Source organism: Oryzias melastigma, linkage group LG3 (assembly GCF_002922805.2).
Source record: "Oryzias melastigma strain HK-1 linkage group LG3, ASM292280v2, whole genome shotgun sequence".
In the NCBI taxonomy this organism is placed as follows: domain Eukaryota; kingdom Metazoa; phylum Chordata; class Actinopteri; order Beloniformes; family Adrianichthyidae; genus Oryzias; species Oryzias melastigma.
In genome coordinates, this window is record NC_050514.1 from 4,394,541 (window position 1) to 4,407,409 (window position 12,869).

General features: G+C 40.5%; 1 protein-coding gene across 1 annotated transcript in view; it reads left to right on the forward strand.

Annotated features, from left to right (window-relative positions):
* The window catches only part of ddb1 (damage-specific DNA binding protein 1), a 55,932-nt gene that overhangs the window by 33,202 nt on the left and 9,861 nt on the right, over positions 1–12,869 (forward strand). The window contains exons 16-24 of the mRNA XM_024295722.2: positions 683–890; positions 1,097–1,192; positions 1,361–1,472; positions 1,930–2,053; positions 4,396–4,560; positions 5,027–5,121; positions 7,399–7,569; positions 8,523–8,632; positions 9,774–9,943. Coding sequence (XP_024151490.1) covers positions 683–890; positions 1,097–1,192; positions 1,361–1,472; positions 1,930–2,053; positions 4,396–4,560; positions 5,027–5,121; positions 7,399–7,569; positions 8,523–8,632; positions 9,774–9,943 — 1,251 coding nt within the window. The remainder of the gene's footprint in view (positions 1–682; positions 891–1,096; positions 1,193–1,360; positions 1,473–1,929; positions 2,054–4,395; positions 4,561–5,026; positions 5,122–7,398; positions 7,570–8,522; positions 8,633–9,773; positions 9,944–12,869) is intronic.

Below are 12,869 nucleotides of genomic sequence, written 5' to 3' on the forward strand. Positions count from 1 at the left end.
CTCCTAATCTTATGAACAACACATTAAAAAATTGTCCAATACCACTAAAACAAACTCTACTGTGACTACACCAACTACCAATCTTAGTAATACATAAAAAAGCACCGCTGACACAAACATTAGCTGCATTAGCATATTCAAAATACACCTAACCTGGTTTGCGCCGCTTCTAAAGGAAAAAAAAACACCTATCTGAGCTTGAATTTATTGAAGACAGGACACAACTGGAAGAAATACGACATTCTGCATCTAAAATGAAAGTTTTTTTGCTGATCATCACTAGCTCAGTGGAGAAATTGAGGATTGTGTTAGTCTGGGGGCGGAGCTGTCAGAGCAGACTCTTCCTGGAGGGAGCGGTTGGCATCGATCTTACATCAGCACGTTTCCATCCACTCGTTTTTGTGGGTATGGGAGGGGCTGCTGCAGACAGTGCAGGTTTTTAGAGGTTTACTCTTAAATGCATGAACAGATCAAAATGCTGCTTTGGGGTTCTTTATAGAGAAGAATGAACAATATAATACATTTAAAACCTCAAATAGTAGAATTTTCATGGCATGGCCCCTTTAAAATTAGTTTGACATCAGGAAACACAAACAGAATTCATCAATTTATGCTTCAGATTTCCAAGAACAAACATTATTAAAGATGCTTTGATCTGAACTTTTTCCTTTTCTTTCTCCAGGTGCACTCAGTGAGCGCAAGAAAGTCACCCTTGGCACTCAGCCCACCGTACTGAGGACTTTTAGATCCTTGTCAACCTCCAACGTCTTTGCCTGCTCTGACCGACCCACGGTCATCTACTCATCCAACCACAAACTGGTGTTTTCCAACGTCAACCTCAAGGAGGTCAATTACATGTGCCCACTCAACTCTGAAGGCTATCCTGACAGGTCAGCAGCACATTTATGCAGGAAGAATGAATGAGTCTAATGCTACGTTCACACTGAGCTTTGGAAATTTTGCGTTTGAGGGAAGGCTTTCAATAAAAAGTCTATGTAAATGTTTACTGAGTCGAGCTTTTTGTAACCTTGCCAGATAGATGTGTTGTCTCTGTAACGAATGATGCTTTTTTTTTTTGTTGATCTTTGTTCCTCAGTTTGGCTTTGGCCAACAACAGCACTCTGACCATTGGCACCATTGATGAAATTCAGAAGCTTCACATCCGTACAGTTCCTCTCTATGAGTCTCCCAGGTCAGTCCTCTGTAGTGGAAGTGAGCATTCATTTTCAGTTTAGTGTTTCAGATTTATTATTTACCTCAATAAATAGTAAGGATGTACTTTGTCTTGTTAGCCAAATGTTTTAGACTGTGTCTGCACGTGTAATTTGAGGTATTTTAACGGGTTAATGTCTCATTTCAGGCGCATCTGCTACCAGGAGGTTTCCCAGTGCTTTGGGGTTCTGTCCAGCAGGGTGGAGATTCAGGATGCAAGCGGTGCCACATCTGCAGTAAGGCCAAGTGCAAGCACTCAGGTAACAAATCAAAGTCTTATGCTCTTGCAACAACAGCCTATTTTGTCTCAGAGCGGCTCAAACTTGACTCTTCCAGCGAAATGCCCTGTCATATTGATTTGATTTTAAGATGAATTGCTAGATCTTAGTCTAAGTGAAGAGAAAAGCGGAGGATGATCATGAGGAAACATCAGTAAAAGCTTGTCGGACACTGTATTTTCTCTTCTCTCCGTTTGGCTCTGCAGCTTCTCCAAAGGGACATATTTGCTCTTCTTGTGTTGTTTACCGTCACTGAGGCTTTCGCATGCGATGACCAGACTGATGTTTACTGATTTTAAATGGAGCACATCTGCTGCTGCAGATGGTGCTGGCTTTGCTGTTCACACAGCTAACAGAGAACTAGAGATTAGCGCAGTTTTGTTCCCCACGCTGCTTCTGTGATTGTCCTCACTTCTCTTTCCATCTCATTAATTTACAGGCACTGTCCAGCAGCGTGAGCTCCAGCAAGCTCTTCCCCAGCAGCACAGCTCCACATGAGACCTCCTTCGGTGAGGAAGTGGAGGTTCACAGTCTGTTAGTTGTGGATCAACACACCTTTGAAGGTGAGATTCTTTGAAACTCCGTGTTTATATAATTAACTCAATAAAGGAAGTGGCTTGTAGAGCTGTAGCGGCGGGACGGTTTTCACTGCAAATGTTTGCAGATTACTTGTAAAGCACTCCCTCTGATTAGAAGGCTTTCATTAATTATGCTTAGTGGGAAAACTAACCTGAAGCCCTGATCTGGTAAAAACAGTTCCAGGCTTCATTTAACTGAGCATCCTCTGCAAACCACATTCAATTGACCATTTCCAATGAAAAGTCCATGTTAGAAATTCTTCATCCAAAAACCTGCATTTATGCATAGCCACGCACATTTTAAGACCAATTTCAGGCTCTACATAGAAATGTGCGGCCATTGAATGCATGCTGCAAGTAAAACCATTTTGAACTTAAACCAGTCAGAGTCTCAGATTTGGTAGTGACGTGTGAATGGAATCCTATTCATTTATGTAAGTGCCATTTAAAAAAAAATAAATAAATCACGGAGGAAAAAAAAAAAGCTTTTGGGGCGTTCTTGTATGTTGATTGAGATAGAAAAGTATATTGATGTCTCAGATACTTGTTAGACAAAAAAGATTTTCATGCTGGCTATGATTTAAATGCTACTTAATTTTATTACCTCCTAATGATCTAACAGGAATAATAAATAAAAAGATAATGTCTCTGTGTTAGAAAATGTTTTGATTACGACCACAATCGAATATTTCTAATCTGGCGGTTGAATTTGGGTAAAATGTCTTCAGAAAAAGCATGGAAACATGCATCTGCATTTACATGAAGTCACAGGGAGGACGGCTGGTGTGTTTTGCTGTAAAATCCCATTCTCATGTGTAGTGAATTGCAGACAACCTTTCCAGCCCCCATATTTCTCCGTTTTGTCAGATGTTATTGTTCCCAGGAAACCAATCTCTCATTGTAATAAATAGAAGCATCTTTACAAGTACGGCAAAGGCTGTCTGGAAAATCAAATGGATCAAAGTAAGGAACTGTTAGCACACAGGCGCTTCAATTTGGAAGGAAAATGCCTCCTGACTGAGTCGGCTGCACCTGCTCACACTAAATCTCTCCCTTGTTCTGTGAACAAATAATCACTTAATCAATGCCACACTCAGTCACTTGTGGGAGGCAGCAGCGGCCCTATTACCATTTGCAGTAAGCTGAAATATACAGATCAGTGGTAAAAGGTTTGGGTCAAACATGTAGATATGTTTCAACCATTATTTGGACGCTGTGAAGGGAGAGAAAACACAGCTGTGTGTAATGACGGGGTTGCTGAGCTCAGACTCGGTAAAGCTCTGATGATTACTGTCTCACACTGAAGCGCCAAACTGCAGTTCTGGTTCTGGGATGGTGTGGAAAGAAAATGTAGGGAGAAAGAAGAAGAGGTAGCCTAAAATAGGAAAAGACACCAGTCTTAAGAAGAAAATCACTAGACTTGAAAAAAAATAAGTGTTTTTTTCTTCCACATCACTTGAAGTTGATCTTTAACATGAGTTTGTTGTGGTGATCTTTCATTTGAGAAACTTCTTCTTTTGGCCTTCAAACAGCTGTGTTCACTGTTAAAAAAAAATTAAAGATTTAATTAGTTATGAATTAGTTCTGTTTTAGAAAATGCATGTAGATGTCTTGTGAAGATTTCTTAAATGTTGAGGCTTAAATCAAGTTTTTCTATCGTCAAGAGTATGGATTAAAGGAAAGTTTCCTCATTTCTAGATCCTAGTTTGTAATGAGACAAAAATTCTTGACTGTGCTGATTTTGACAAGATGTAGAGTAAACGTAAGGTAAAACAACTGGTCAAATATCTTAAAAACAAGGTTTTAAATCTTAGCAAGTATCAAGCAGTTTTCATGAAAGTCTTACCGGCTGTGTTACATTTAGCATGCATGTGAACACACATGTACTGAAGTCCACTACTCCACAGTCAAAGCCATTTTTGCCCCCATCCAGGTGAAGGTGTTTGAGGTCCTCTTGGCCTGCAGGTCTGATCTGGAGTCTTGGCTCTGTGCTGCTGTAGAAATGAGCACAAAGAGGAGCTGAAGGGGTTCTGTGAAATGTAAATCCTGTGTGTCTGGACAGAGCTATCTATCTGTGGAGGAGTGAGGGTCCACGTGGGGACTGTGGCTCACAGTGAAGCAGGGCACCCTTTGATGTTACCATCCAAGACCACTTCAAATGTCATTTAACCTGCATGGGGTGCTTAGAGTCTGTTTTGAATACAGCTGTCTGCTTTTAGCCAGATTCTCCCAGACGAGTTAATACCTCTCTGGAGACGCATGCTGTGCAACTTCTTTACTCTGTCTGACGTTTTTCTTTTTCTTTTTTTCTTTTTTGTATCTGTCAGTTCTCCACGCCCATCAGTTCCTCCCCAGCGAGTATGCCCTCAGCTTGGTGTCATGTCGTCTGGGAAAAGACCCATCTGTGTACTTCATTGTGGGAACTGCCATGGTGTACCCAGAGGAGCCTGAACCTAAGCAGGGCCGCATCATCGTCTTCCATTACACTGACGGTTGGTAGCTTCCTCCGTAATAAACCCGGCTAAAGCTCTTCTTGCTTGTCAGCACACACAACCCTCTTTACCTTCTTCTCCATATCCCCCAGTTTATTCTTCCCTTCCTGTCCTTTATTCTGCTCATGGACACGGTGTCCTACGATGCTCTTTCCCCCCTACTCATTTAATCATTTTTTTTTCTTATCTTCTCATCAGACAATCGCCTTCTCACCATTACCAATTCTCCTCATTTCCCCCACACTCTCACCCCTCTCAAGATGCATTGCTTCAATTTCGTTTATCCTACTCCAGCTCTTTATATTCTCCTCATCCTTGTTGTTAGTGCAGCACCGTCTCCTTTTCTATTTTTCCCACGTCATTCCCGAAGTTGTTCTCGCTAAGCTCTTGTAGCTGCTAATTTAACCTAACATCACAGGAGCTGGCTCTTGAATGTTAATTCTGACTGGGGGTTATTTATCTGCAGGTAAGCTGCAAACCGTGGCAGAGAAAGAGGTGAAAGGAGCCGTCTACTCAATGGTGGAGTTCAACGGCAAGCTGCTGGCCAGCATTAATAGCACAGTAAGTCTTGATGGACGAAGCTTCTGGCGTATTTGAGCTTAAAGACCCGCTCCAGTGAAAATCGTGTTTTTAACATGTTGTTGTGAAGTTTCTTTGATACGTGAGTATTTTTCCGACCATAAGTCGCTCCAGAGTGCAAGTCACAGCAGTCAAAAAATGAATAATAAAGAGGAAAAAAATCTTATATAAGTTGCACTTTTAGGAGAAATTAATACAGAAACAAGAACAAATATTTCATCTTGAAAGAAAACAAAAATAGACTGTATCTATGCACACTTTACTGCAAACTTTCATTTACATCAGACATACTGTATGACATGCGTTCAAGAACAGTGTTCACATTGGACCAGCAGGGAGGGGCTTCTTCTTATTTTCTTCTTCTTTTTCTACTGTTAACCAGCGCTCTTGACCTCCTGTCGTTGGAAGAAGTTTGGTGCGGAACGTTGAAACGGTGCAAATCTCGTGAATTTTGCTCCAGTCTTTTTTTATTCACAGTTCTATTCCGATATATGAAAGACTTTATTTCTCCATTTTGATCACGTTTCGAATGGTTGGTACTTCTGTGAATGAAAGGCGATGTCATCCATACGTGACTACCAAATCCCGTTCGACCTGGTTTAATTTCCAACACACTTTTAATGCCCTCAAGTTTTATATATAGAACCTTGCGCAAAGCTACGAGTGAATGTGAAAATGTACATTTATCCTCATCTACGTATTCTTTTTATGGGAAGTGGTCACTTGAATGCATGTTGTCAAGGGCGGTGTGAATGTAGCTGAACACATTGATGCCTATTTAGCTTTATGAGTCGTAGAAGGAATTTATTATATTAACACAGCATAAGAACTAAGAATTATTCAGAGAATTGTAGCATGAAAACATGCTAGCATGGGGTGGTGGGCAAACTACAGCCCAGGGGCCACATGTTAAACCATTTAATCTGGCCTGCAACACTGAAATACTGTAAATTATATTGATAATCCATATTAATGTTTTATATTTCTCTGTAATTCTGGTTTCTCCCTTCAGATGGTGCATCACAGTTTATGCTTTTATGTTGTGTTGGAAGATTTGTCATATTTCTCATGTTCATGTGTTTTTTTGAGTCAGAATTTTTTCCAATCATTCCAACGCAACAAATACAGCGTTTTTTTAAATGTGTGTTTTTTACTGAAAGACATAAACTATTTGGCACTAAAATAGGAACAAAGTACAACAGGTTTTTTATTTGTGCTTAAAACTTCATAATCATCATTAAAAGTCCCCTGGAACACTTTTACAACAGATCAACAAAGTGGCTCTTTGAGATTTTGATTGAAACCTGAAAAGTGAACATATCTTAAGATATTTTTTTTTTGCAAAACCAAATTCTTTTGTTATGTCAATTGTCTGTAATCTTCTGCTTCCCTTCAGTCTCCACTATCAAAGTCTCCGGTCAATGAAAACCATTTAAAAAAACAGCTCAAAGTTTTCCTGTTACATCTATTATTAATTAAATCCGACTAAAACGTGTTTCATGTCTGCTGTATCACGGCTCAGTCGATGATTGTTTGTGTTTTCTTTGGGTCTGAGCCGTGCCAGCTGTCCTGAAGGAAAAGTGCTGAGTCGTCTCATTCTTCCAACTCTAAAGAGATTCATCCCTAGAGGATATGAATGAAGACACCTGACATGCAGTGTGAAAGGAACCATGCTCACCCACCCTGAGCTATGATAGATTAAAGGGATTAAAAGCTTGAAAGCCAGTGTTCTCTGGAGAGGTCTGCACTCAAACAGTCGTGAGATTCAGATTTTTGCAGCTCAACAGAGCGCAGTGACTCACTTCCTCCTGCACTGCTTTCCTCACCTGTGTTTACCTTCAGAAAACGACTTGGCGTTGAACTAGTTTAGTAAAAATGAAATGAGCGATGGGTTAACGCTGGGCTCGTACCACTTTTATCCCCTCACGGGTTTTTATAGATCAGATTAAATTTGCTCTGATTCTTTTCTGGCGTCGTCCTGAAAGTCATCTCCGCATCATTCCTCCTCCAACACAGCTTCTCCATCACTCACCTCTAAAGCATTTTTATTGCTCTTAGTCCGTCCAAACACTATTAAATAGTAGGTCTAATTAGCCGTTAACTGTTCATTTATGAGGCAGCTGGTCCCTCTAATTTCCAACTCACACTCTCTGAGGCACATCATTGGCAGAGTGATGACAATGTGGAGCTGAAATGTCAGGACAGTTTATCAAACCAAGAGCCACTCTGATCCAGGTAACGGAGAGCGCTTGCTTTCAGGTCCGTCTGTACGAGTGGACGGCTGAGAAGGAGCTGAGGACCGAGTGCAACCACTACAACAACATCATGGCTCTATACCTGAAGACTAAAGGAGACTTCATCCTGGTGGGGGATCTGATGAGGTCTGTGCTGCTGCTGGCCTACAAACCCATGGAAGGCAACTTTGAAGAGGTGAGAGGGAGGTCACTATCAGGACATGAAATGTTTTCTTCTCTGATGGGGGGTCGCGGTCGGTTTGTAGGCTAACAGAAAAAGTGTGACTAAACTTAAACATTTATGGTTTTCCAGAAAGCCACATAAAGCCAAATTTTAAATAATTCATTTCTCTGATCTTCACATACAAAATAATTCTAAAACATTTAAAAAATTAATCCAATATTACTCTTTCCCCTCCCGTCATAGTTTCGACTATGTGGGTCTCAATCGGTCAGATTAAAAAAAAAAAAAGATGCATCTCTGATAGTGTTTGGGGGGCCAGAAAAGGTGGTTTTTAAAGCGTATCGAAATTGACATACTTTGCAAAACTGCAATTGAACCACTTTTTTTTTAATAAATGACTCACATGACCAACAACCAGATACCACACAAGAGGTCCAACAGCATCACACATCTCATCAAAAGTTGAGTGTCATACAGAATCATTGGATCCAAAACCTCTTCATCTGTAGCCGCTCCCACACAGCTTGCCAGTCCATGGCTTGAATAATTTGATATATGATGAGGAGCTCTAGTGCTGTGACAGAAACTTGAATGTATCTGCTGTAAATCAAAGTGTTTTTCACATCCATCACGACGTCTTTGAAGGACTGATCGCGTGAGTTGTTTGTGTTTATTTGCATATGTAGGATTTAATGGAAACAGTGTAATTGCAAAATTGTGTTTTTTTTATTTTTAGATTTGTATAAAGTTTTTCTCATGTGTGTAATATAAACGCAGTTTGAGTTGATATAACTGTGCAGAACCATCATAAAACCTGCTGTCATTGATGAAGTCCTGTTTGTGCATTTTTTGGGTCATGACACACCCTTTTGCTGTAAACTTTCTTACATTCTAAAATAATAGAAACAGAGTTTTTTCACTGTGTTCACTTTAACAAAATAAATGCTTTATTTTTTTTTGTCCAGATTGCTCGTGATTTCAACCCTAATTGGATGAGCGCCGTGGAGATTCTGGATGACGATAACTTTCTGGGAGCAGAGAACGCATTCAACCTGTTTGTCTGCCAGAAGGACAGGTGAGGAGGATGGCCATGTGGAACTGTTTGTTATTGTGTCTTTGCTGCTTTTACCATGTTCTTGTTGTATTTTTCTGGTGATGGAGGACATGTATAAAGAAAAATAATGTATTTATTCCAAAGTATGTGAATCAGGAGCATAAGCAAAAATTTTGTTTGAAAAGGAGCGTATTTGTGACATAGAAAATACAGGTGGGGGTCAAACTTCCTGATCTGCTCCATTCTGATGCATTCACTTGCAGACAAATAGTTCCATGAACGTCTTTGTCTTTTTCATCTGAGAACGTTTGGCTCAAAACTATGCTACTTGATGGCTCCAATATTTCTCGCTGTTCTTGTTGCACTGCTAATGTTGGGTTAGGATTGTGAGGGACTTTAAGCTAGTGGGAGAGAGTGTAAACAGATGGATGACAGGAAGTAGGGGCGGGCTTACTTCACACCAACAGTCCCGCCCACAACTTCGAGGTGAAACTTTGTCCTGAAAGATGACACAGTTTTTTGGATTTTGCCAAAAACACCATAGCCATAATTGAAAGACCTCTGGGAACGCTTTTAAAACGAGTCAAAGTATGACCAGAGTGGTACTTTTATTTTGTCGTTTCTTTTGGTATTGTTTAAAGCTGTTAGCAGATTTGATCCATCTGCAGCATTATAAGGATTTTGTTTTTTTCCTTAGTCTATAGAATTTTACTTTTTCTTTTTTAAAATGACGATTCCTTTCATTTTTAAGTCTCAGAACATTACATTTTTATGTGTTTTCACTCATAGATAAGGATTATTTTGTGATAAATGAAGGTAGATTCAGTCTAAAGTCGTGTGCGTGTGCGCTCATGCGTGCGTGCCACATTCATGCCCTCGCCTGTTATCCGTCCAATAGATCAGATTTCCCCCGATAATGCGTTTGACCTTCATTTTTGTATCACGTCTCTGTTTTTGCTGCTCTGTGTTTCACCCTTTAATTCATTACGTCTCTATCAGGCTGCGACCTTTTCCAAGCTCCTGATGTCTTTGCTCTGTTCCTCCCCCCCTTTGATTAATTGAGTCTTTTTCCCAATTTTCCTTTCTTTTTTTAGTCGCCGACTTTGCCTTGTTCTGCTTTCTCTGTCTCTAATCCGGTATTCTTATGTTGTTTGTGTCACAGTGCGGCCACCACAGACGAGGAGCGGCAACACCTGCAGGAGGTGGGGGTTTTTCACCTTGGCGAGTTTGTTAATGTCTTCTGCCATGGCTCGCTGGTACTGCAGAACCTCGGGGAGAGCTCCACTCCCACCCAAGGCTCCGTGCTCTTTGGCACCGTCAACGGCATGATTGGTAGGCTCACAGGCAATTTCACACTCAGACAAGCATTGCTAAGCAGGACTAGTGCGCTAAAATGTCTTGAAAACATGTTTTAAATGCTTACACAAGGAAAGTACATCTTCAAGACTTCATTTTGATGTCGGTAATTGCTCTGGTGCAGAGAGTCGCTGTAAATAAGAAAGCTCTGGGAAATCTTTATTTGATGGAACCCATTTGACACTAACAGTGAAACGCCAGTTTAAAAACTGTTTCCTTGAGGTTTTTTAATTGCACTACAGTAATCCACAAAGTAGGAATATAGTGATTCATTTTAACAACAGCGCGATTCATATCATACTAAATAGTTGCTGATTTGAATAATTGTTGATATTGATTCATTTTGAATGATTTACTGACCTAATGCTACAGTCACAAATACAACCACCTCCATGTGATGGGGAGGCATCCGCGGAATCTTCAGGTTTTCATGCCGCCGCCCGATTTTTGGGAAAATTGTTGGTGTCAGGTGACACAGCTGGGTCACTTGTTGGCAGCAGCTCTGATTGGATGATGTGTATATGTCTCAGAATGATGGCCGTCCATATCAAGTGTGATCAGCCATTTGGCAGCCTGGGTTTGCAGGCCATTCTACACCACTTGTTACTCACAACTTTGAGCACACATTATAATCTTGTCAATTTACATTCTTAGACATTTTCCCAAGAAAGCACAAGGTTCCGTTTTCTTTGTATTCTTCTCAGCATCAACTGCAACTCGCCAATATGCAGGTCTCGGAGTTGCTGTGGTGCTATCAACGCCATGATGAGTTTAGTGCAGCATCAATCCCCCATTTAGACCTAAGGGGGACAGGATTGATTTCTAGTCATCACCAGACCCCCAGTCCATGTTAACAGTCCTCATCGAGTCCCTGCGGTGCTACCGTACGATTTCTAACAATCATATGGTGGCAGTGGGATGGCAGCACATTGGCAGGGTGGCGGCTGCAGGGTGGAAGTCTGAAATCGGCCAATTATCAGACAATTTGGGAGACCTCAGAGACCCTCCTATCAGTCAATTATCGTACTGTTTCCTTCCTGCTTGAAAAATGCCTGGGCGGCCACTGACCAATCTCAAAAAAATTGTCAGCTTGCCATAAAATCTGAACTTTTTCTTTAAACCTCTGCGAACATAACGCATCATGTACAAATAAGACTCTCAATTTCAAATGGCACTGCACTGCCACCTGCCAAATTTGCTGAAGCGCTTGTATTTAGGACAGTGGGATTTTGGGAGATATGGCTCTGATCTAAAATCAATCCAGGACATCTTTAGCCAAAAATTCCACCATATCAGTGTGACTCAGACATAAATACCTGGTACTGAACAGTGCAGGTGAAGTATTCCATATTCCTTTTATTTCTTGCAAGATAAAGTGTAAGTTAAATATTTGAACAAACAAGTAAACAAGAATGAATATCAGATCCATTCACATTTTAGTTTCATAAAGTTCAGCCCGCTTGTTTTTCCACATTGAAATAATACAAATAGAACATTATTAGAACAGTTTACCACACTGTATGGTCACATGTCTTTGTAAAAGTCATCGTTTCCACACAGTGAGCTGTAATGATGGTTAATCATTTTTACCTTCCATCATGTGTTTTTATTTTGAAAAGCTCACAATAGCATAGTTTGATTCAGTTCTCCTTCAGACCAATCGATCTGGTTAGAAATCAATGAATTGATTAGGTTGATTAATTAACTCGAGGCTTAAGTGGTTCATTTTATATTTAACATTAGATTTGAATAAGTATAACCGTTTTTGTGGTGCAGTTATTATATTCAGTACAAAATACCAAAATTCCAGTCTATTCAGCTTATAAAAACATGTCGTGCTGGTGAATCATGCTCTTGGCTTTACAGTCCATACTCACGGATGTCTTTACACGTCCCCCTGCTGTTGTAGACACACCGTCGGTATACTTTGTTGAAGGGAAAATTGAAGTGGTTGCACAGCAGTAAGGAATAGTTGTCATTTCACTTGGGCTGGATGCGGCCCCCGCAGCATCTGACTGGCCTTGAAATGATTGTATTCCAAGTACCAACATTCAGATCTTAAAATAACATCACAGCACTCTGGAATAGAACACTTCAGAGGTCTCACAAAAGCTTAGACTGTCACTGGAAAGTGGAAGGGTTTTAGCTGTGACGGCTCCTAAAAAGTTCTATTTGTATGTCTGACTCTGAGAAGAAAAGAGATTTATCTACATTTCTTTAACTTGGCTGTCTGATTTTCAGAGGTGGAAACCTCAGTTCTGCCTAAAAACTCAAATTTGGGGAACGAACAAATTTTTATTTGTGTGTGTGTGTGGGGGGGTGTATATATGCCTATATGTTATTTATGTGTGTGTATTACACATTATATTATATACATTATTATTACATACATTATATGTATGTGTACATATATATATATTTTCTACAGTGTTCCCCCGCTTATTTGTGTTTCTTTCTTTGCGGTTTCACGTATTCACAAATTTGTTTTAGTCACATGACTCCACCGGTTCATCACAAAAACTCTTGCAGCTCAAGACATTTCTATGAAACTTTTGCTTCCGAAAGTGCTGCTGCAATCTCCCAGGAGGGGATGTGGCAGAGTTGAAGAACATGCCTGCCCATCTGGTTTGCGCACAAACTCACACACACGCTCAGAAAAAAAATAACTCTTTATGTAGAGAAATACTCCAATGTTCTTTAAAAAATGTTTATAAAGTATGATCAGAAGGGTTTCTGATGAGTATACATTGGTAACGGACATTCTTCAGCCATGGATGGCGGGGCGTGAGACAGAGATATGGGGCTTCTCAGTATTCACAGGTTTGGCGAATAAGCGGCGGTCTCCGGTGTAGGTAGCAGATGTGCTCGGCCTGTCAGATCGGCTCGGGGGCTTGCAACTAGT